This window comes from Ambystoma mexicanum, chromosome 4p (assembly GCF_040938575.1).
Source record: "Ambystoma mexicanum isolate Mex_15411 chromosome 4p, UKY_AmexF1_1, whole genome shotgun sequence".
NCBI classification, from domain to species: domain Eukaryota; kingdom Metazoa; phylum Chordata; class Amphibia; order Caudata; family Ambystomatidae; genus Ambystoma; species Ambystoma mexicanum.
The window spans coordinates 204487622-204511509 of NC_090927.1; the positions used below are offsets into that span (position 1 = coordinate 204487622).

The 23888-nt window shown below is 46.9% G+C and overlaps 1 protein-coding gene across 1 annotated transcript in view; it reads right to left on the reverse strand.

Annotated features, from left to right (window-relative positions):
• KIF13B (kinesin family member 13B) overlaps positions 1-23888 on the reverse strand; it is a 1451009-nt gene that overhangs the window by 693245 nt on the left and 733876 nt on the right. Inside the window, exons 16-17 of the mRNA XM_069605712.1 lie at positions 16139-16329; positions 14917-15127 (exon numbers count right to left, since the gene is read on the reverse strand). Of these exons, the coding sequence (XP_069461813.1) occupies positions 14917-15127; positions 16139-16329 (402 nt within the window). The remainder of the gene's footprint in view (positions 1-14916; positions 15128-16138; positions 16330-23888) is intronic.

Here is a 23888-nt window from a genome sequence, read left to right on the forward strand (position 1 = left end):
TATACAAAATGTCTGACATCACCTCTATAGCCGACTCACGAGACGGATCAGAGATCGACTGCCCAGTCAAAGTCCACTACGCCCCACATCGTAAAAAAGTTTCCGAACAGCATAGCTGGATGATGGATATCGATCATGAGGAATCTGCGTGAGAAAAGCAATCCATTTTACTACTTCATCGATAGTTTAGTGTAAGGGACAGAAGTAGAGTTTTGACACAGACGGTGGATTTACACGGCCATTCTAACAGAACCATTAGCGTTTTAGTTGAGGCAGGGAAACACCTCTTAGAGGAAGGGAAATGTAGGTTTTCTCTTTATTTTCCAAACTAATATAAGTCTATAGAAATCAATATGCCACCTGTGTGTTAGTCTTCTCCTTCTGCATCCTTACAATATGAATGCACACGGCTCAGGAGGTAAATTTAGTAAAATGGGGGTACACAGAGTCCAACAAATCCAAAGGTTACCAAAGTCCTGGAAATACTAGAGTAATACTACTTATGCCCATGGAGAATATTACTCTCCAAGGAAGGGAATGCTAGTGACCAACAATGATGCAATGTAAATCATGAGGCAGAGGTGTAGTGCATGCGTTTACAAGTCTATAATTAGTCAAGGTAAATTAAAAGAAATCGTGTTAGATGAAAACAATCAAAGGCTTGGCTAATATATTCAGGGATTTTTGGAGGACTCCAGAAAAACGCCACTGGTCATATAAGTACCATAGCATGTAATTTGTGAGTCTTCAGTGGTATAAAGTGGCCTTAGAAAACAATGGAACCAAGTGTGTAGGCTGTCCTGTGTTTGTGGTGGCAACCTCCCCAGGGGATACTGAGAAGATGCCCAAGGAGAAATACACGGCCCGGATCTAGACCCAGCAGTCCCAGGACAATGAAACGAAACCGGACACAGCCACAATGCAAGTCAGTGGGGAACTGCGATTGAAGTCTGCCTGTAGCGATCTTTAAGAGACCACTTGGGCTCCTGGGGGTGAGTATCAAACAATCCACCAGCCCAGGACCCAGAGGTAAGTACTTACTGTTGGTTCCTAAAAACGCCATTGCAGGAAGGCAGAACAAGTTAAGTAAACGCTCACTTGTACAGGGCGGGATGAAGAATCCAGTCACCCAGGGATGTGTACCCTGAGCCAACGACCACACTGATAGCCCTAAAGAAGAATCATCTTTTATGATATAAAAAAAAGAATACATTATTATTATTATCGTCCTTGACTGGAGTTAGATTAACAATCTAGAAACAAGATCGGCAATAGAGATGGTCCTAGGACAATGGACCAACCCAGACAAGAGATCCCTGCAGCTCAAAAGGCAAATATGGATGGCAAACACCAGCTAGAAAACACCCTGTGCAGTTGGATAACAGCAGTGGTCACCCAGGACGACCAAGAGGAGCAGATGTGCCAGCAAGCAGCTTCCAGCACCAAGGCGGTGAACAGCAGAAATCTGCGGTGAAATGGCTCAAACAATGGCGCCAGGATGGAAGGCCTGGCCTAAGCAAAGAACACAGGGACGAAGACGACACAGGAAGAATGTCCAGCACCCAGAAATGCAAACCGAAGCACAGGGGAGGGACGCAAGTAATGCCAATATGTTCAATGCCAAAATCTTTCATCAGATAATCAGACATCCTCACCTCCCTAGAAATTGGTAAAAAAATAAAGGCTTAGTGGGCCCTGAACCTGCCACCACAGGATGAGAGATGAACAGCCCAGGAACAGATATTGGTCTAAACCAGTAAAAACGAATATGGAGGCTGCTGTGCGGCGACTCAAAAGGACCCCACATGTGCAGAACATCCATTTAAGGTACAACCTAAAGGTTCTGTAGAAGAAAGCCCCTAAAATAAAATGGGTCGTAGCAGGATTTAAGAACACCTATTAGTATCCCAATGGCTCCCAAACTGGGCTACCAATGCAGTAAATCGGTTTGCACTTCTGGTAAAGCCAATACTAAATGATGGCTGCCACAAGCCTAATCCATAAAAGCAATGTTAGGCGTGTCACAGATTACCTTAATTCTCTAGGAAGATCTAAGGGTTTTTAATTTTGGATTAAAAAAAAAAACAGCTCAAAGTACATCAACTGTAAATGTGAGATTGTGCAGAATGTTCAATGCAACGACGGGCAGACAGTTCAATGTAATGCACCAGCCTGGAAAAGGGCGAGGGGGAGACTACACTAATGGGTGCTCCGCGTCTGGTCTTTTGAGTGGGTTTTTCCTCCATTGCCCAGATGTCCCTAAATCCCATACTCCTCCAATCGTGATCGGCAACACCTACTATCCAAGGCTAGCTTAGAAGAGGTCTTAAAGGAAAATGCCTTCTATATCTCCCTCCAAGGATTTTCTTAGTGTACCTATCCCCAGTGTGTTCAACAGAGGCCATGGTTTCTTTGTGCAAACTGCAGACATTGTGGGTCTTGCCTCACACTCACCTGCTATTCCACCTTCCTTTCCCTGGATCGGAATACTCCTTCATTCCCTCTACTGCGTTACTCCAACATCCCCTCTCCTTCCTCTATCTCCTTCCCTCTCTTCAGGTCTCCCGTTGACCCCACACTCACTCTCTCCTCCTCCTTTCACTGCACCCTTCTCACCCATTGACTACAACCCTCTCCTTCACCCTCAATAGACCCCGCCTTCTCACACCCTACTCCGGGATATGGTGCCCCACACACATTCCAATTCTCATTCCCCTCACTTCTGTCCTGCACCTTTCTTCTTGTGGACTGCTCCTACACCACTTGCTACTATCCTTACTTTCTGTGAACACCCACTTTCACTTACTCTACCTACTACCCCCCCCCCCACTCCTACCCTCATCAACGAGCATTTACTGCTTCACTCTCACAAACCGGTACCACTCTCCCTCACAAATACCTCCCCTGTACACTGCTACAATTAAGCCACCAACTTCTCAGCACTCCACCCCTCCTGCCGGTCTACCTCCACAACTCCTGAGCTTGCTGCTATGACCCACACTCTGCCTTTCCCCTGCTTCCCTATTATACCACGGCCCTTCTAACCTTCTCCCTCTTTCATCTTCCTCTCCCCCTCCATTGGCTACAGCACGCATCTAACTAATGGCCAATCTGTGCCCGTCTCTTCCCCAGGGCCTGGGTTAGACAACTGAAAACCTTTTTTTGTTTTTAAACTATTCCCCCCATTCTTTTCCAGCATTGTTTCTTGTCAGTCTGATGGTTTCTCTGATGTGCTTAGAGTCTGAAAGTTTGCTTTTCTGTTGTTGCAGTGAGTTATTTGCTTTTCTGAGGTGCTGGACGCTGTTGGGGTTGTGGTGAAGACTCATTCTGTAATAACAGCTTTATTTGTTTTCCCCTTCATTTGGTTCCAGTACGGATTTTCTTGGTTGCTCCCAAGCAGACCCTGGGATTTGCAGTTCCAGAAAAGAAAAAGAACACTTGCCAGAAAAAGTGCTGGGTGGAATTTTGCAACAGAGGCTGGCACCATTAACAACATAGCATTTATACGGATACCATCACAGACCTCAAGTATGGTGCAGAACCCAACTGGTAGAGCCACTCCTGTCCTGTGAGGGGGCACTTGCTTCTCTCCATCTTACTTCACAGAGGAGTCATGGGCTACAGGGGCACCATTGTAAAATCACCTTCCAAAAGTCTTCCAATCTCTTTCTGGCACCAGTAATCCTCCCTGCATTAGCAGGGCAGATGTCAGAGCTTAAAATCAAAAGTCATCCCAGCAGCATCCTTCATTCATTCATTCATTAGGTCTCCTAATCAGCCTGTATCATATGTCTCCCACTGGTCCCAGGTCCATCACTCAGCTCACCCCGCTCGGTCTGTTGCCACTGCAATTCTAGAAAGTATAAACAATCTTAGTTCCAAGATCAGTGAGTGTGCCAACTCGTCAGTACTCACATTTTGGATCTCCAACCAGTTCACCCATGCAACCATCTGCCCATAGCCAGAGGTTGCGCTGCTACTAAATGGCTTCTAGAGCAATCACCATCTTCAGACACTTTTCATCGTGAGGAGAATAGGCATTCACAACAGAGCATGCTTCTCCAGCACAATGGGGGTCAACTGCTGTACCCAAGTTTCTGCCATTGGGGTGTTCCTCCCAGGGATGCACTAATGCAGTCATGTCAATTCCCCAAAACATCAGGGGTAGCAGAAGTGATGGCACATGCCCAAAGACATTACAGGAAGTGATGTCCTATAACCTTCAACCTTATTGATGTCACATGTGGTATGATCCGATCGCATCAAAGAAAGTGTCATCACACATGTTAAAAAGATACAATTAGAATACATTTAAAAAACAATTCATTACTAAAGCAGACAAAAGGCGATTTAAGCAACTAAACAAGTTACTTACCTGTAACTCCTGTTCGCCAGCATTGGTTTCTTTCATGGATTCACATGCTCATGAATATTCCCCATTAGGCTTGGAATTCTCAGTAATAATAAAACAGTTTAGTGTCCAAGCTTAAAACTGCTTGTCACATATATAGCCTATTGCTGTCACTTTGGGTCATACAGCCCCAGCCAATGACATTAGTGCTCCTTAGCCCCACCCCAGGTGGCCATATTCAGATTTGGAAGCACAAGTAATGTGGCAGTAGGAACCAAGTGGAGCCATAGAGGGGTAGGCGGGAGGATCACATGTGGATCCATGAAAGATCCCAATGCTGGAGAACAGGAGTTAAAGTTAAGTAACTTGTTCCTTCATCAGCATTGGATCTTTCATGGATTTGCATGCTCATGAATACGATTACACAGCAGTACATATACACAACCAAATGGGAGACAGTATTGATCTACAGAAGCAACTGAAATCACATCTGAAACACTCACCTCATGCAAATAGGTTGAAGCACTGCCTAGCCGAAGCAGGACTCCTCCTTGGAATACCTGTCAAGCAGTAGAATCTCCTGAAGTAGTGGCCAGACCTCCACGCAGCAGCCCTGCAGAGGTCGAGCATGGGAAACACCAGACAGACACGCTGTGGTAGAAGATACAGCTATGGTGGAATGCGCCCTTGGCCTTCCTGCTAGGGGCCTGTTCGCAAGATGGTGGCAATGTGAGATACAGCCAGACTGCAACCTGAAAATGGAAATCTTTGCCAGGGCTTTGCCCACAGGTCCGAATGAAACAAACAGTTGTGATGTCTTTCTGAACTCTTTTGTGCATGTGATATAAAACTTCAAAGAATGTGTAACATACCGCTAGTGTAATACCCTCTCTGCTGGAGAAGTGGGCGCACCAAAGAAAACTGGCAGAAGCAAAGGCTCATTTAGGGGGCAATCTGAGGGACCTATCAGCCTGAAGGAAGGATTCGTGCAGAGCACTACCTTGGATTGATGAAAAGCCAGATAGGGTGGCTTACAGGAGAAGGCTTGCATTTCTCCCACATACCTGGCAGACATATTAGCCACCAAGAGTGGTCTTCCATGATAGAAACTTCAGCTGAGCCCAGTGAAGAGGTTCAAGCGGAGGGCCCATTAACTTGGAAAGAACAATATTGAGTTCCCATGCTGGAGCTTTCACAGGAGGAAAAACCCAGAAGATTTCCTTGAGGAATTGTTTAACCAGTGTGAGACAAGCACGGTGGCAAGAGAGACAAAGTAAGATTTCGGTGCAATACCTAACTAGCCATAGCTCTAAAAGCTATGATTCCCTGAAATTATGCTTCTAAAGGGCCGTTGATGTCTGAAAGCTCAAATAAAAAGTCTGTCTGGGTCTAAACCTATGCTTGCCCTCACTCCATACAAAAATGTGTTAGTGGGTCTTTTGTTAAAAATGAAAAGTAGTGGTACAACAGAAAGATAAGGAAACCAGGGTTGGTTCCCGATGGCTTCCTTGACAGGCCTGGTTTTACATTTACCAAAATGAGTTCAAACAAGGCTCCTTGCAAGACCTTTGAAGCAGGAGACCAAGTTCAATACCGGGTCACATAGCCGCTCTCCATAAAACCCAGTCCGGGTATATACTTAGTCAAGATTTACTAAAAGTTCAACTCTAAGGTGAAAAAAGTTGCCTTTGCTTGAAAAATGATAACATTACGCTTCAGTTCTTCAAAACAATTTTATCAAAAATAAGATCTAAGTGAGAAGTCACTAATATTCTCTTAGTGAGGAAGAATTTGCCACGATTGATTTATCAATCAGACCAAATTGCCAATGCATTTCGGAAATGAATTTCCTTCATCAGGCCAGTCTAAAGGTAAGACATACAAGTATACTTGTATGTCTTACCTTTAGAGTTTAACTTTTGGTAAATCTTGACTAAGTATATACCCGGACTGTGTTTTATGGAGAGCAGCCATGTGACCCGGTATTGAACTTGGTCTCCTGCTTCACATATTTTGAGTTTGGGTGTCTCCAAATTGTCATAGCCAGCTCCTGTTTGAATATTTTGACACAAACAGTTTGAACTAATCATCTCATTGTTTACAATTGTTGAGAAACATGGACTAAGTATCAAGTGGTGCCCACTCACGTTCCTTCTTGCTCCTTGCAAGAGCTTTGCCACAGTGTCCTTGCAGTGAACTCAATACTGTCAATGTCTTAATTCCTTGGGGTTCCCTTCCCCATGCTTCAGTTGTTTCAGTACTATAACCGCAAACCAGTACGTTTCCAACTTTGCCGGGCCTCTTAGGGTTCCCTTCTCCAGCTCAGGCCCCTTCCAGTTTTCAAACACAAAGTCAGTTTTATCGGCATGTACTTTTATTTCTTAAGTAAGCCTCTCAGGGTTTGCTTCTCAAAGCACAGGCCGCTTCCAACTTTAAAAACAAAATAGATCACAGTTCCTTTTTAGATTCCTAAGGGTTCTCTTCCCCAGGTTTAGGCCCCTCTAATTCCAAACACAAAGTCAGCTGGTCAGGATATGCCTTTTTCTGGTTTACAGATTTTCTTACATACAATCTTCTCATGGGGTAGAATCAGAAGCTTTTGAAAACGCCAGGCTCTTTGCTTTACCTTTGCCCCTCTCTGTATTTCTTACTTGCACTTTCCTTGGTACCTTTTATCTACAGGCATTTATTATGCACACATGCAAGGTCCTTTATTGCTTTCACTTTGGGGTGCACACTTGCACTTCTCTTTTCCACTCTATGTTCCTTCTGTGCCTCTTGCACCTTCCTACATTAGTGAGCTTCTTTCACCCTTCTCTTTTATTCACTTCTTTCTTAGGGTGTGCCTACTTTTCCTTTGCTGTGCGTCCTTGCACCTTTAATACGGTCACTTTTCTTCTCTGTGCTTACTTTCCTTTCAGGCGGCTTTTAACTTTACATCCATGCTGCTTGCCCTTTCTTCCAAATTTGCTTCCATTCTTTTTCTGCACTGCTCACGCGCACCTTTTATTTCCTTTTTTCCTATTTTCTGCTTCTTGCTTTCTGCCGTTTTATCAATCTTGCTTTCTCTTCTTTTTCCGTTTAGCCACCTGCACGCTCCCAAGTTTCTCTCTGTCATATGAAACTCACCGGATAGCGTAGTGCTAGCAAACGGACTCCCTGGGATACTTTGGGCCGAGGTCAGGGTCTGACCATCTGCCCCTCAGATACCCTTGGGGCCAGCACACGGCCAAAGGAAACTAGCACTTGCACGGACTCCGCCAGCAGGGTCTCAGCTGCCTCGATCCGGCTCTCAGGAGACACGGCTTCCCAGCCATGCTGCAGCCCTCCTCACACACCGGGCTAGCGTTGCAGCGCGCTGCTCTCCTCCGGATCCTTCTTCCTGCAGCTCCCAGCTTCGTGGCTTCTCTGGTACAAAATGCTTCTCCAGCTCGCTCGCATTCAATCTGTGTTAAACTACATCTTTTATAGTGAAAAAACCAGTCAAGTGGAGTCAGGTGTAAATGGTCACTATTAACTGCCTGACCCTGCCTGCCTATTAGTGGGACAACACAGGTTCTTTCTAGGGTAGGTTGCCCTTGCTTCCCCCCCATGCGATTCCTATGGGTAATCTCTACTGATCTTAGTTGCCTCTTCCTCGTCTCAGTATTTGTTGGGAATGGGGAGGGGGAGATGGGATGAGATTGGAGATACCCCACAAAGGGGGAAAGAGTAGGTTGGGGTATTTTTGGGACTGGTGGAATACCATGTCTCGCTCTTCGGCCCCCCCCTCCTCCCAACCCCTCGTAACCTTCACCTCAGGTGATCCTCCCTCGCATGACCAGCTCCACTGTCGGCATCCAAAAGGGATGGCCCTTCCCATGCCACCTGAATAGAAGATCCTGAGGCAGTGGTTGACCGAATACCATCAGGCTTTTCACACCAGCCTGTGGGACCACGGAGCAGGTCGGCCGGCAGTGTGAGAGTAGCGAGAAATGGCTGCTAAATGTACATTAATGTATGTGTGTGCCAGTCCCAATTATGCCAGGGACATGAGATATGGCAAGACTTGTGCAGCTTTGAGCTGAAGAGGGTGTAGCCGCTGCGATTGCCACCATATGGTAAAACGTTTCTATTTTGTGTTTGTAGCACAATAATGTAGAGGGTGCCCTAACCTTTGCAAGAATTTTTCAGAATTTCTAGAGGCAATGCAGGTTGTCTGAATTCTTGGGCTGCAGGAGCCAAGCCCTCAATGTTAGGGGTGCTGGATCGTGATGCAGTACTGATCCTCTGTCTCCAGAGAGGAGGTCAGACATAGGATCAGCTTGATGCGAGGAGCGAACGACAGGTGAAGTAGGTCGGAGTACCAAATTTGGCGTGGCCAAGGCGATCAAGATAATTTTGCAACAGCTCAGAGTGTGTTTAGCACTCAAAGTAGAAGTGGAACTGGAGGGAATGCATAGAGGAACCGACCTTCCCATGGGATGGAGAAGGGGGTCAACCAGACTCCCATCTTGAGGCTACCGGCAGGCAGACTGCGGGCACCTGGAGTTCTGCTCTGTCTTGAACAAGTTGATTTTGGCACAACCCCACCAGGAGAAGATGTGAAGAACTTTTCTCTGGAGGGGCTCCCATTTGTGGCATGACAGAATCTGCAATGGTTTTGTGGATTCCCCTAGATTAAAAGGAAGGAGATGCATGTTCTGGCATAATGCCCTGTACCAGATTGCTCGAGTTTCCTTGGACAATATTGGCGAGGGGGTATTGCCTTGTTTCTGAATATAAAACATGGTGTTGGGGGTGAAGTTGCGAACCACCTTTTTCTGGAGTTGTGGTATGAAAGATTTCAAGGCCCAACACTGCTCTGAGCTCCCAGACATTTATGTGTTGGGCTTTGTTTTGGGTTGCCTCAGGCCTCCGGCGTGGTGTTGGGTGTGACCCCAACGAATGATGTTGAGCACCCATCTGTCAGTGATCGACAAATTGCGACAAGCGGCCACCCACTGGGATACTGAAGTAATGGGGGAAAGTGTCCTGGAGCTGGTCAGGCCTGCTTGTGGGTTTGCAGTCTGGTAGATCTGTGCAGTCACTGGGTACCTCCTGTGAGCTGGTGCAAGACAGTTGGCGGTAGGAGGGTTGTAATTACACAAGGTCCTGGAGAAAAGTCCCTTACCAGAATAAAAGGGCTGTCTTTGCTGCTGCAGAAGGCCTAGGGAAAGCACAGTATCTATCAGCCTTGATGGCCTATAGGGTTTTGCCCACTTTCTTCCCAAACAGGTACACCCCATCAAATGGCATGTCCAAAACCTTGGATTGCACCTCAGGATGAAAATTGGTTGTATTCAACCAGCCCTGGCATTTGAGCTCAGCTCTGTTCTTCACTTGGTGAAAACTAGTGTCTACAATTTCTATAGCAACAGTAATGGTGTGGTCCGAAGCTGCCTCCCCTTTGTGCAACAGCGCTAGGGCCTAATTTATCATCATTGGGCAGAGAATCCAAGATTGGACCCATCTTGTACCACAACTCGCAGTCGTACCGGGAGAGCATTGCCAATGAGTTGGCCCTTTGATGGTAGTAGTACACGTGGAAATCACCCTTTTGCCGAAGGTATCCAGCTGCTTGTCCTCCGTGTCTGGGGGTCCCATGCATGGTGAAGAAGGGTTGGCTGTGGATTCCATTGAGTCCGGGCTGCGTAAAAAGGCACTTAGGAGCTGTATCGGTCTCCATACACTTCTTCTCCAGGTGATCCATTTTGGAGGAGCCGATAAGGTTTTTCATCACCAAAAGGCCATCTTCTCAGATGTCATCTAACAGGAGGTAGCAACTACTGACTTCCTGGAGGTTTCATACCTCTGAAATGGGAACCCCTCTTTCTGTTGTTCCTCAGGAACCAGGCCGAACGGCTCAACAGCATGTGTTAAGAGTGCATAAAAAGAGCCTATTTCATCTGGAGGTGAGTCATGAGAGGGCGGGTCTGGTGGCTCACCATCAGCTGGGATATAAGTCATCAATCATCCGTTTGAGTGCCCGTAGCAGTGTGTGCGTCATCAGGACCAGTATCAGGATCAGTGAGGGTAGCAACTGGAACAGAGAACTGAGGAACAAACCAAGGTGGAATTAAATCCCCTCTTGAAAATAATGCCAGAGGGATCCTACTATGGGCTCCTTTAGGCGCCGTAGGGGGACCATGACCAAGGTCTGCAAGGTCAATAAATTATTGAGTGAAAGGTCCATGGGTGCAGCCGGTGTACCCAAAGGGGCAGTAGGTATTCCAGTGGGTGGGACTGCAGGCATTCGAGGAGGCTCCAGGGTTGGCAGAAAAGACAATGCTGGGGGGCATTTCCTGGTCCACACTAGCACCTCTAGGAAATGTGGCAATTGCTGGGGCTTGTAACTGGGATGCCAAAGGTGCTGATGATGGTCTAGGAGGCAGAGAAACTCTTGCCAATTCGGTAGGCAGGGTAGTCAAGGTCATTAAGGTAATTGACAAAGTCATCAATAAAGTAATGGTTGACGAAGCAGCCGTCAACAAGGAGGTGGACGATTTTCATGGTTTATGAACCGTCAACGAGGTTGTCGTTGGCGAGGTTCTGGATGTTGACGACTTATTCCTGTGGCCCATAGACGGAGTAGATGCAGACGTCGCTTCTCTGAGGAGTGGGAAGGTGTCGCTGGAACCGTTGACTTGGTTGTTTTAGATAAACAAAGCAGTCGTGGGCACAGCCGTCGACGAAGTGGATGGTGTTACAAGTGAAGACGGTGGAACAGTCAGTGTGCGACTTGTGTCTCCTCCTTAGACAAGGGAGTATGGTCAATGGTTCTGCAGATTTTGGAAGAGGCATAATTGCAGAATGAGGTAGGGTCAGAGGTCCCCAGAACCCTCTTCCAGCCAAGTCACCAATCTGCAGTGACTGTCTTTACTAGTCTTTGAAGAAAAAGAAGAGCAGATGAGCAATGGTTCATATTGTGGTCTGGGTGCAGACAATATAAGCCTGTGTCGTTGTGGTCCTCCACAGAAGGTCTTTAGGCGACCCTTCGTAGAGGTTTTGAAAAAGCTCTTCTTCTTTGCGTTCGTCATTGCAGTGAATGAGGAAGGCCTCAAACTTGTGAAGAGGACTTCACACGGTCAAGTAGATCCATTGATGGTCGGGATCTTCACCGGCAATAGACCCCCATAGCCGGTAGTCACTAAGGTGACTGATATTGAGGAATACGATTAAAAAAAAAAAAACAGAAATCGCTCAAAAATAGGACTAAAATGTTGATATTTCTAGGAGCAAAACAATTACCACTCCTCAACATCTAAACGTGCGGTAAGCATCTGTAGATGGCCGCCAGGGGTGGAGCTAAGGAGGACTAGTCATTGGCTGGGGCAGTATGACCCAAAGTGACAGCAATAGGCTATATAGGTGACAAGCATTTAAGCTTTAAAGATAAACTGCTTTATTATAACTGAGGATTCCCATCTTGACGATGGGGAATATTCATGAGCATGTAAATCCATTAAAGATCCAATGCTGGATAACCTTATAGGCTGCCAAAGGTCATTTATAAGACATGGGCACAACCACCAGTAATATCCATCATAGATCAGGGTTACCAGTACAACTTTACATGGGCAGTTACTGCTATCTACCAGATATAGCTTCATGTATTAGGTAGTGATCGTTTGCAAACTAAAGCATCCAGTGTGACGTATTGCAGGATCCAGTCACTTCTCCCCAGTAGGGAGCCTTTCCTTGTGAGGCTAGGGAGCTGAGCCCGCAAGGCAACATTTCCCCTAGGGGTGGCAGCAGGCGGAACCTCACTGGGAGAGACTCCACCCAACCCCCCCGGGTACAAGGACTCAAATTCCGATGAGAACTCCTTGTCCTTCCACTCAGAAGTCTGATCAAACCATACCAGTTGACAGAAAACCAGAATCCTCCTACATCTGCTACTGTGATACCGCTGCAGAAGATAAATACTTGCCTAATATTGAAATGAGTGAAAACCCAGGTACAGTCTCACTTCCAACACATTCCTTCTTAACATAATGGGCTGTGCCTCAATATCAAGAGCCTTTGGAAAATGCGGATCACAGGGTTACTCGGCCAATAACGTTACTGCAGAGTAAAGATATGTTGAAGACTATGTACATAATATATCTCCAATTACTAATGGGTATCTAAGGTCCTCATCACTTTCTAACCCCCACCTCCAGGGCGATTGTAAATTAACATGCTGCACGCAACATGCTGCTAAACATAAGACAACATTTTTCTGTAGTCCCTCATAATGGAGCCCTGCTACTTCAAAGCACTGTAAAAGTAGTTTTCACCCAGTGTAATGATTTCAATATATCAAGCTTGGAAGGATGATCATACTAGCGGTTGTAGAGAGCTGAACTGTTTTCACACAGCACTCTTGTAGCCCAATTTAAGCATTTTTAATGCATGTTTTATTGTACCTTCTTAAAATAAACTACATACATCTTTATTCAAGATGAATACATGTCAGAGATTTTTATTTTGAATAATGAGGCTTGACGAAAAGCACCATACAGAGTATCGACGGGCATGAGAGGTATCCACATTTCCTGGTGCCTTTTCAGAGCTGATGATACTGAAGCTCAGTGACTAGGGATCAGCCAGGTGTTGGGGGTAGAGTTTAGGTCGGGACAAAGAAAATGACCCTCTTTCTGTTGCCCAATTTTCTTTTTCTTCTTTGATTAGATATCCCGGGGGGGCGGGGGGAGCACAATACCATTAAAAGAACAAGGTGATACAAAAATATATTGTAAATGTAGGCACAAAGCCAGCAGATGCGTGGTCATGGGTATACATTTTAACATCCCTTTGGGATGGGCAGAATTTGTTGGAATTAATGTTTAATTGGAAGGCACTGCCACATGCCAGGTGTGAATACTTTTATTTCATCCTTTATGTATGGTTTGGTACATGGCACATTCTACTTTGGATTGTTGTTGCAATACAAGCAATAGCTGTGTTTCATTTGTTATAGGTTTACACTGGTATCTCCATCTAGGAATATAGGGCTATATCTGCTTTCTGCCAATGACCGTACCTCTAACCAGGGGTAGCAGAGGCCCAGCCAGGGAGTGCAGGAAGATTGCATGGGGTCAAAAGAGCGACCCCTATCATCCCCCATTGACATCCATGCACTGATGCCGATGCTGGAATGAAACCTTGCGGGTTCACCCTGGTGACATTTGTACAGAATGTTCTACTTAGAAAACATGTTATTGCTGATTGAGGAGTGAAATTATGTAGGTTACAACAACTTCTTTGCAAGACAAAACACTTGTGGGTGCCCAATGAAGTGCAATCTAGTAAAACTATTCCAGTTGTGTTCTAAAAATATGGGCTTCTTGCCCAGCCTCTCAAACGATCTATAACCCAGAGGCCTGAGATGGCAGCATGGCCAGAGATGCAAGTATGTCAAAGAATTTGCTATTTTACTTTTCTCAATCAGCATTGATTAACAATATAAAAGTATAATGCCCTCCAGTAAAAGGGTTCTCCTTTCCCTACATCCTTCCGACCATCATCTAATAACTATTTGGCAATGGAAATGTTCTAGGAAAAGCCTATTCCACCCAATCTTTTCCCTTTCTACAAGTTTACAGACCATTCAAGAGTGTCGCTTTCTCTCACTATAACATATGTGAAATCTTTGGATTTGCTTGTCCCAGAGTTTCCAACAAATTCAGTTTTATTTTAACACATTTAACCTGTGGTGCTCCTTTGTCTAAGGGCATAGAATTTCAGACTGGGGCTTTACAAGCTCCTTATGGGCTTTATACCGTTACTAGAACCATCCAGCCATTTGACCTACAATTTCTGAGTCTGACTGAATACAACACAGTTTCTGTGAAGCTTCATTTTCCATGCAAGATATCTTAGACCTAAAGAGTCTTCATCTTTCTCTCAGCCCTTCACTAACTGCCTCTTAAATTGAACAAAAAAAAAATCAATTCAGAGTTTGGCATGTCTCTCTAGCTCAAAAACGATCTAAAGGTTCAGAGAACCTCCCATAATGAATGCTACTTCAGAGTTCAGGGACTCTTATACTGCAGTGCTTTTTTGTGTTCAGTGCATCTCAAGAGATACTTCAGAATGAAGAGCATCTCTTGACCGAAAGCACCATATTGAGGTCCTGAATGCCTCATGTGCCAATTCAAGTTTACAAAAGCACCTCTCATGCTCCAGCGCCAATTCAAGGTTTGCATTCTCTTCGCAGCCATCTGTTGGGAAACGCTTTCCCTTGTTAAATAGCTTACTGCTTCATCACAGTACAAGGAAGTAAAGGTTCAGAGGAATGATTATGTTTGGTTATTTATAACGCGCTTAATACCCAAAGGTTTGTAAGTGCGGAGCTGGCGATCGAACCTGTGTTGCTCTGCGTCGTCTTGCTTCCAAGGCGAGCGCGTTGCCTCTGAGCTATCCTCCAGGGACAATGTGGTGTCAAACTAGATTAGAACTGACTTTGGGGCAGCTGGGGTGTGAATATGTCAAGCATTTAGGCAAAGTGAAACACAAAACAACCTAAACCCTGATGCACACAGTAATGTTTGCAGACTCACCTTTCCTCGGCCCACTGTCGCAGGCGTTGTTGGGCATTAGGTGAGGAGAAGGAGAACCGGTCCATGCTGCGGTACTGCTGCTTCTCAGGGGATAGGCGCCGGCGCAGCTGTTCCAGCTCGTGCTCGTACATAAGCCTCTGACGCTCCAGTGCTGTTCGCTTCTCTTCCTCATGCTGCTGCTCCAGACTCTGCAGGATGCACTGCATTGGGTCTACATGGTAAGAATAAAGTGAAACATATGAGAGCATATTCAACTGAAATAAATAACGCAAAACAGATCAGCGCAATCACAACATTTGCATGCTATTTGTTATTGAGGGTGAGAACATAAGGAAGAACAATGTGCTACTGAGAAGGATTGCAAATTGTGCAGTATAGAACAGCAACATCTGGATAGGACAGCTAGTTCTTTGATGCACCTGCTAAACCCTTGGGTGTACAATGTCAGAGTAGCAAACAGAAGAGGAAGGCACACCCCAGGTAACCTATTACTATCAGGCATTTGTTGTGTGCTAGCCATAAGGAGGACAATTGCCCATGAACAGGAATCAGACTGAGCTACAGATCTGGAAAAACAAAATTATATTTTGCTCAGACGTCGTGAATATAGAACCACAAACACATGCATTGAGCCATGATCGGGACACAGTAGAGAAAGAACACATGTTGTGAACCGTCAGTGATTGGACATCTATTAAGTAGCGCGGAGAGTTGGTGAGGGCAGTGGTTCCTTTGCAGGAAAGTCCTCACTAATTAATCTAATGATTGATCACCAAGGAGTAGGAGGAAGACAACTTAACAGGAGGGGCATAGATGTGGTGCATAACAACTAAGGCACTCACAGTGAGTCCCCTCAGATCTTACAGAGATACCTTAATACATAACCAACCATAATTGAAACTTCCCAACATATCTCCAGTCACTGCTATGGATTTACCAACTATATCAGGCTCCGACAGAGAGCTGACAACACTGGACTGTCGGCAATGACACACCACACTAGCAGCAGCAGAAAAGCTTCAAAAGTACCATAGCTTTCGCTCACTATTCTGTTGGGCCCAATTTGAAATCTTCTATAAAAGCTTTTGCAACTTAAAACAAGTGACACAGTGAACCACGATCAATGACAATCAACAGGTGGGTGGCTTTTCAGCATGGAACAATTTCCAGCCTAACAATTTCTGTGCAGTGCATTGTTAAAGTTATATTGTGCCCTTCTTACCATTATTTCCAATTGCCTTCATCATGACCTCCATCTGTGCATACTCGTAGTTGAAGTTATTCTCGCTGGACACTTCACTGGAGGTGTCTCCATCAGCATCCAGCTGTTCAAAGCTGTTACTGTTCCTCATACTGTTCTCTCGTTCTTCTTCCTCGTTCTCAGGCTTCTTTTTTTTCTTTGGCAAACTAATCCTGCAAAATAAAAATAAATGGTTAGCTGTTAAGTAAATACTCTTATACAAATGCACCATAATACATATTTAACAAGAGTTTGTGAAAGTGCAATGGGGAAATTAAAAAGGACTGAACTTCCAGACCAGATCAGATGCAGTCATGGAGGACACATCAATGCTGCTTCTCACGGATTTGAAGCAGCCACCCTTCTGCTATACCAGAGTAACCTTTGGTATTCGTGGGAACCACCGCCATCTTCACAAGATGACTATACAAAATCCTACCTCGGCCTGCTGAATTATTTAATCCACAGTCTTTTAGTAATCCAGAACACTGCAGCACGACTGGCAAAAGGAAAGAAGCCATGCAACATCCTCTCCCCAAACCTGAACTCAACATGTCTTCTAGTGAGTAAACGAGACACCACACTACCTCACTCAAAAGCCTAACAACGGAAGGGTTGTTGCATCAAAACGTGACTACACGCAAGCATGCGCTTGAGACCAAACAAAAAGTGACTATAGCTACATATCCAGCATGTTCTGTAATTTGGAGGTAAAACCCTTTTGCAGCCTTAAAAACAAGCTATAATCCACACTTATGCTAAAAGGACATGCATTACTTACCGTAATAGCATTTCTGATGATTGTATCTGCTTAGATTCACATGCTGCGCATATGGTCTGACATCCAGTGGTAACCGTGGAGTATTGCATCTTGTCTTTTAGGGACCGAAAGGGGACGTCGGCATAGGCGTGTTTGTAACACTATCCCTATCGTGACGTGTGGTGTACCCAAAATCCACCACGCACTGAGGTCCCGTCCGATTGTATTTTTTCTGCCATGAGGGAGCCCAAGGCTATAGAGAGAGAGCACATAAAGAGAAAGTAGTAAGGCGTTTATGTTCCTTCCACCCCAAGCGGGGAGGTAGGGAGTGTGCATGTGAATCTAGGCAGATACAATCATCAGAAATGTTATTACAGTAAGTAATGCATGTCTTCTGATGCTTGTTAATCTGCTTAGAATCACATGCTGTGCATAGACTAGCGAGCAGTACCCGGAGTTGGAGGTGGGTTGTGAGAAGGAACAGTAGAGAAAAGATGTCTTAGTACTGCTTGTCCCACCTGAGAATCAGACCTAGAATGAGTGTCTAGGCAATAGTGTTTTGTAAAGGTGTGTACAGAACTCAAGGTTGCCGCTTTGCAAATGGACTCAAGAGGAACATTTGCAATGAATGCTATGGATGCACCAGTGCCTAGAGTAGAGTGTGCTCTAGGCTTGAAGGGCAGTTCTCTCTTAGCAAGAGTGTAACAATGTGATGCATTTGACAATCCACCTTGAGATAGCTGATTTAGAGACAGGATCCCCTTCTCTACCAGCTGCCACTGAAACGAAGAATTGATTAGTCTTCCTTAGTGGTTTAGTTCTTTTCAGGTAAAACATGACTGCCCTGCGTACGTCTAGTGTCTGAAGGCTTCTTTCGGCCATGTTAGTAGGGTTCTGGAAGAAAGTGGGTAGTTCGATTGATTGGTTCACATGGAACTTTGAGAGGAATTTAGGCACAAATCTGGGATGTGTGCGCAGAAATACCTTATCTTTGTGGACTGTAACAAAGGGGTCTAGAACAGAAAGTGCCTGTAGTTCGCTAACCCTTCTGATAGAAGTGATAGCCTCTAGGAAGGCCGTCTTATAAATCAGGTCTTTCAGACTTGCTTTATGCATAGGCTCAAAGGGAGCACCCATGAGCCTGGTCAAAACCACAGTCAGATCCCATCCAGGGGTTGGGTGAGAGATAGGAGGATAAATCCTCTTAACCCCTTCCATAAAGGCTTTAATCACTGGTATTTTCCACCACAATACCTTTTGTTGTGATGTGGTGTAGGCTGACAGAGCAGCCAGATGAACCTTTAGGGAATTGAAGACTAACCCAGTGTCCAACAGGTGGGTTAGATACAGCACAATGTGTGAGGGTGAGCAGTCGATGGGATTGACGCCCTTGGAATTGCACCAGATGACAAAACGTTTCCATTTGCTGGCATAGCAATAACGTGTATTAGGTTTTCTCGCTTCCCTGAGTATGTCCATGCACCTCTGAGGGAGTTGCAGGTGTCCAAACACTGTGATCTCAGGAGCCAGGTTGCTAAATTCAGAGTTTGTGGGCATGGGTGTAGGGTATCCCCCCCTGTCCTGAGACAACAAGGGTAGCTTGACTGGTGGGGAGAGGGACATTTCCATCAGGTGAGCGAACCAGGGTTGCCGGGCCCACATGGGGGCCACCAGTATCATGGTAACTGGTTCCTGGTGCATCTTGTGCACTATCTTGTTGAGAAGGGGAGTCGGGGGGGGGGGGAAGCATAGACACATTTCCCGACCATGTTATCCAGAGACTGTTCCCCTTGGATCGGTTCTGGGGGTACCTGGAGGTGTAGTCTTGTCATTGGGCGTTCTCCTGAGTAGCGAACAGGTCGATCTCTGGGAAACCCCATTCTGCGAAGACGTTGGACACAATGTCTTCGTGCTGTCGCCATTCGTATTCTTCGGGCAGAGGGAAATCTCTGCTGAGTACATCTGCTAGAAAATTGAGTTCCCCTGGAACATGTTGGGACAACAGAAACATCCTGTGTTTGAGAGCCCATATCCAAATGTTCTGGGACAGATTGGATAGCCCTGGAGAGTGAGTGCCCCCCTGTTTGTTCAGGTAATACATAGCTGTAGTGCTGTCCGTTACAATCAGCACTGTCTTCCCTTGCAGTTGCACCTGAAAGGCTTTCAAAGCTTTGAACACCGCTAACAGCTTCAGTAAGTTTATATGGTTGGACGCTACTTGAGGAGACCAAACAATGTGTGCTGTCTGCTGAAGCAGATGAGCTCCGCGCCCTGTGAGCGATGCATCTGTCATGGCTTCCACTGCAGGGGTGGTGAAGGTCTTCCCCTTCAAGAGGTTTTTTCTTGACCACCACTGCAGAGAGAGAACGAGGGCTGGCGAGACAACTACCAGATCATCCCATTGTCCGCTGGCCTGACACCACTGGCTGTTGAGCCACTCTTGCATGGGACGCATGCGCAGCCGCACGTGGGGAACCAACTATATGCATGACACCTTCATCCCAAGCAAACGCATGGCTTTGCGTACCGTCACCTCCCGACTGGCTACATATTGAGGGATCAGAGAAAGCATGTTCTGAACCCTCTCGTTGGAGGGGAAGACTAAACAGTCTTCCGTCCGAATTAGAGCTCCCAGAAATTGTTTTACTTGGCTGGGGACTAAACTGGATTTCTTTTCGTTGATTGAGAAACCCAAGCTGAAGAGATCTACTGTTTTTTGGGTGTTTGAAAAACAAGCGTCGAACAAGTCCCCCGTGATGAACCAGTCGTTGAGGTAAGGGTAAACTGGGACTGATAGTCTGCGCAGGTGTGCTGCTGCCACTGCCAGGACTTTGGTAAACACCCTTGGCGCCGAGGCGATGCCGAAGGGGAGTACCTTGAATTGGTAATGTCATGACCCTTGCCCCTGGCCCTCACTGGCAAGTCAGCCTTCCAGTTAGGGCCAGGTCAAAGGCCTTAAAACCTCACCCAAGACTCTCTTGGAGTCAGTCCTGGCGCCTTTGGCGCCAGGCTCATAACCATCATGAAAACCAACATTAGAATGGGACTATTTACTTGGGACTTTTTAACTTGGGGGGGGGGTGGGGGGGTTCAGCCAACATGGAGGCACACACATAGCTCAGTTACAAGGAACTGAGCTATACGGTCTAGTCTTTTGGGTGTGGCAGGCCTGGGACTATTTTACCTGGAATACTTTACCTGAGACTATTTAAACCACACCCAAACAGCAGAACATGCTTTGGCCCTCATTACAACACCGGCGCTAAACCATGACGCCATTAGCACCATGGTTGGTGCCGGTGTTGCAACGAGTCCACCATGGGGAAATGGGGAAATACCGCCCCATTCCAAGGTTGGGCTCAATGGGAATGGGGAAGGCGGCAATTACGGTACCGCAAATTGCAGTACCGTAATTGCCTGTGAGGTCCCTTTGCGGGTCCCTACTTTAACGGCTGGTCCAGACCAGCCATTCAGGTCGGGTCCCACAAAGGGACCTCGTAGTAATGAGCTTAGTGGGTAACGGCACCGCAGCCTTTCACGGCGCCGTTAACCACTTAGCGCCAGGGTCGCAATGAGGCATTTTGCGCTATTCTACTGTGGCCAGCGTAACGCTCACCGTGTCCAGTTCTTTGATGCCAGCTTACCTGAAACCAAGGACCTGCAGAGAGAGAAAGAACACTACGAAACTTACCTGGAACAGTATCCTGTCTTCAATCCATCACCGACTTCAGTTCCACTCACCTGAAGGTACGAACCCCATCATCCGGCACGTATGCATCCTGGAATACCATAACCTGGAAAGAGGAGAAAGAAAGACAGCATTATTAAGCGTTTACTAACGTTTCCTTTCGAATGAAGAAAACCGAAGAAACCACACAATTCTTACCTGGGTAGTCATCTCCTGGTCAGTATCATTGCTGGAACATTACGGCGCTCGGCAAGGAACATCGCAACCTGCAAGGAGAGAAAAGACACAGGTTAGCAATATAAAAGGTGAAACAGCGCCACGCATTACTCCCCGGACAGCATCGCGCACTCCGCGCTTTTGCCTACCGGCCCATGCTCATCTTCAAACTGCATGACAACACCAAAATACCTTTCCATACCTAAAAGGAAAGAAACGAGACATTATTATTCGAACTAAGAGGGACATAAGAAATGCATATAAAGACTGTAAAGCAGCAAACCTACGGAGTCGCAGCAGGCCTGGATTCCCACAGGGGGGCTTGCACCAGTGAAGTAACTTGGTCGCTGCTCACCTGCCACATCTACGCGCCCCTGCCACGAGGAGCAGGACGGAGAATCCACCTTTTACAAAATTAAGGTGAGGAGAGGGCCCAAGGGGGAGGAACGAGTTGAGGCCAAGGGAGGTGGGAAAATAAAGACAATCTGGTATTGAATCCAGCTCTCCTATATTGCAGACCCATCTTTAACCAGAGGCCTTACCAAGTGACCGGGAGACGGTTTGAGAGTGCAAATCATCCAAACAGGGCTGGGTGGCGTCCCTGTGGATACCAGGTGAGCCTAACAGTAATGCCTGTCCTGGATCATGAACCTTAGATATTTCCTGTGCGCTGGCAACATTGAAATAGGAAAGTATGCATCTTTCATGTCCAAAGTTGCCATGAAGTCCCCTTGTTTCAGCAATGGGATCACCTCCTGCAGTGTTACCATGCAAAACTTCTGGGGTTTTATAAACTTGTTTGCTGGGCGCAGGTCTAGAACGGGGCGCATGGTGAGATCCTTTTTGGGTACAAGGAAGTACACTGAATAAATACCCTTGTTAACCTGAAGAATAGGGACGGCTTCTATGGCGTCCTTTGCCAGCAGTGCTTCCACCTGTTGGATCAGGATCTCCAGATGGTCCGGTGAAAGGCGCCGTGAGCGCGGCGGTCTGAACTGTGGAGGTCGGGGGAATTCCAAGCAGTAACCATGGGCGACCGTCTTTAAGACCCACAGGTCGGAAGTTATCCCCTGGACTTGGTGGTCATTTCTGACCAGAGGCTGTGGCTCCTCTGGGATTGGGGCCTCTGCCTCTACCCTTGTTGCGTTTCTGACCCCTTGAGGGGTAGTAAGTGGGGCTTCCAGATGTTTGATTTGTGTTGAAGATACCCGTGCCGTAGTTGTTTTGATTTGCACAGGCTTGGCCTCGAAAGGACCGATAAGAGTTATTACCCCTCTGGAAGGAGGGTTTCTGTGTAATTTGTTGCAGAGACTTTAGAGTCTCATGCTCCTTCTTGGCTGTCTCCAAAGCCTCATCCACTGCTTTCCCGAAGAGGTTAGTCTCCTCCATGGGTTTATTAATGAGGGAGGCCCGAGTCTCGGGTTTAAATCCTGATGTACGCAGCCAAGCGTGTCTTTTCAGTAGGGTCCCTTGAGCAAGAGACCTGCCTGCAGTTTCCGCAGTGCCCAGGGTGTTCTTCACCACATTCTGGTTAACTAGTCTTCCCTCCGTTACAGCGGAGAGAAGCTTTGACTTGGCGGGTTCAGGAACCTCTTGGAGGCCTTCCTGAAGCAAATTCCATTGGGCATCAGCATAACTTGCTAATAGAGTAGTATTATTAGCAATCCGGCGGCTGATGACGAGACACGTTTGCCCAGGGAATACAGCCGCTTAGATTCCTTGTACAGTGGGGATTCTCCCGTGGCAAAGAGTACCCCCTGCACTCTTTCGAGTGGTAGTCACTACCAGTGAGTCTGGATGGCGTGCCCTTTGATGCATAGAGGGTCGGAAGGGGAAGGACGAAATAATGTTTCGACTCTCGGGTTCACTGCTCGTGTTTGAGCAGGTGACACCAATGGGGGAGCTACCCTTCTCCTAACAGATTTAAGGAGGGGGCTGGATTGACTCGACATAGGTTTTTCCTTAATGATATCCTCCACGAAATCCTGCTCAGGTACCGCCTCTTGAGTGGCAATTTTAAAGTATTCAGCTGCTTTTTTCAACATGGAGTTGAATGCCATTTGGTCATCTACAGGAGAGGCCTGGCGAGCCGGGGATGGACGGAGGAGAGTCTAGGCACAAAACATCAGAGTCCTGATCTTGCTGTGGCCATGGGTCCTGACCTTCCTGCTGGGTTTCCTTAGAGGACCCAAACAGGCTTACGTGAGGAGAAACGACATTCTCCGTCCAACAGCGTTGAAAGGAGTCTCTCAGGGTGTCGGAAAGAGGCTCTCGACTATCCTCGTAAGCGTCGTCAGAATCGGGAACCCAATCCGCCGAAACGCTTTCCGCGGCTTGTCCCATAACTTTAGGCAGAACCAGGGTAAGGCCCACCGCCGCCGTAATTCTTCCGATGCTGCTTTTGATAGTCGCAGAATCGTCGTGAGACAGTGGCTCCGATGATTTATCGGCAGGTGTAATACCTTCCGCGGTGCTAGAGGGCCTAGTGGTTGGTTTTCCGGGTAGAGGCCTAGCCATAGTTTTCAGGCCTACCGAGGCCTTAGACCGTTGAAGCGCCGTGCTCCCGCGCTTCGACGCGTGTCGGTTTCAGAGCAGCGCCCTTAGCTGGTTTAGATTGCCCAGTCGCAAAATGCTACTGCGGATGCAGGGAAGGCTTTGGATCTGAACGATCCGAGGGAACCAGCAAAGTTTTTGGTGGCCCTGTTGGCGCTTTCGCCTTTTTCGACGAAGACGTCAAAATCAGCGTAGGGGTTGTGTGTTTAGTGCGATGCGTCTGTACGCCCCTATCGCCGGGTGTTGTCCCCATAGCAAGACCAGAGTCATGCCTTAAAGGGTCGGGGGCGGGCGTGGCAGACCTAGAAGCGTCCACCTCAAGGTCTATAACATCCGAAACGGATGTTTGGTCATCCGAAGTACCCCTGTCACTTTAACCGGGCCTGGCGGTGGGGTAGGTGGTTCCACGCGTGACATACCGTGTGCGGCCCACCGCTTTACACGGCGCCCCTTAAGGGTCTTAGGCCGAATGAGATTGCACGCCGCACACCACTTCTTGTCGTGCTCTAGGGTGG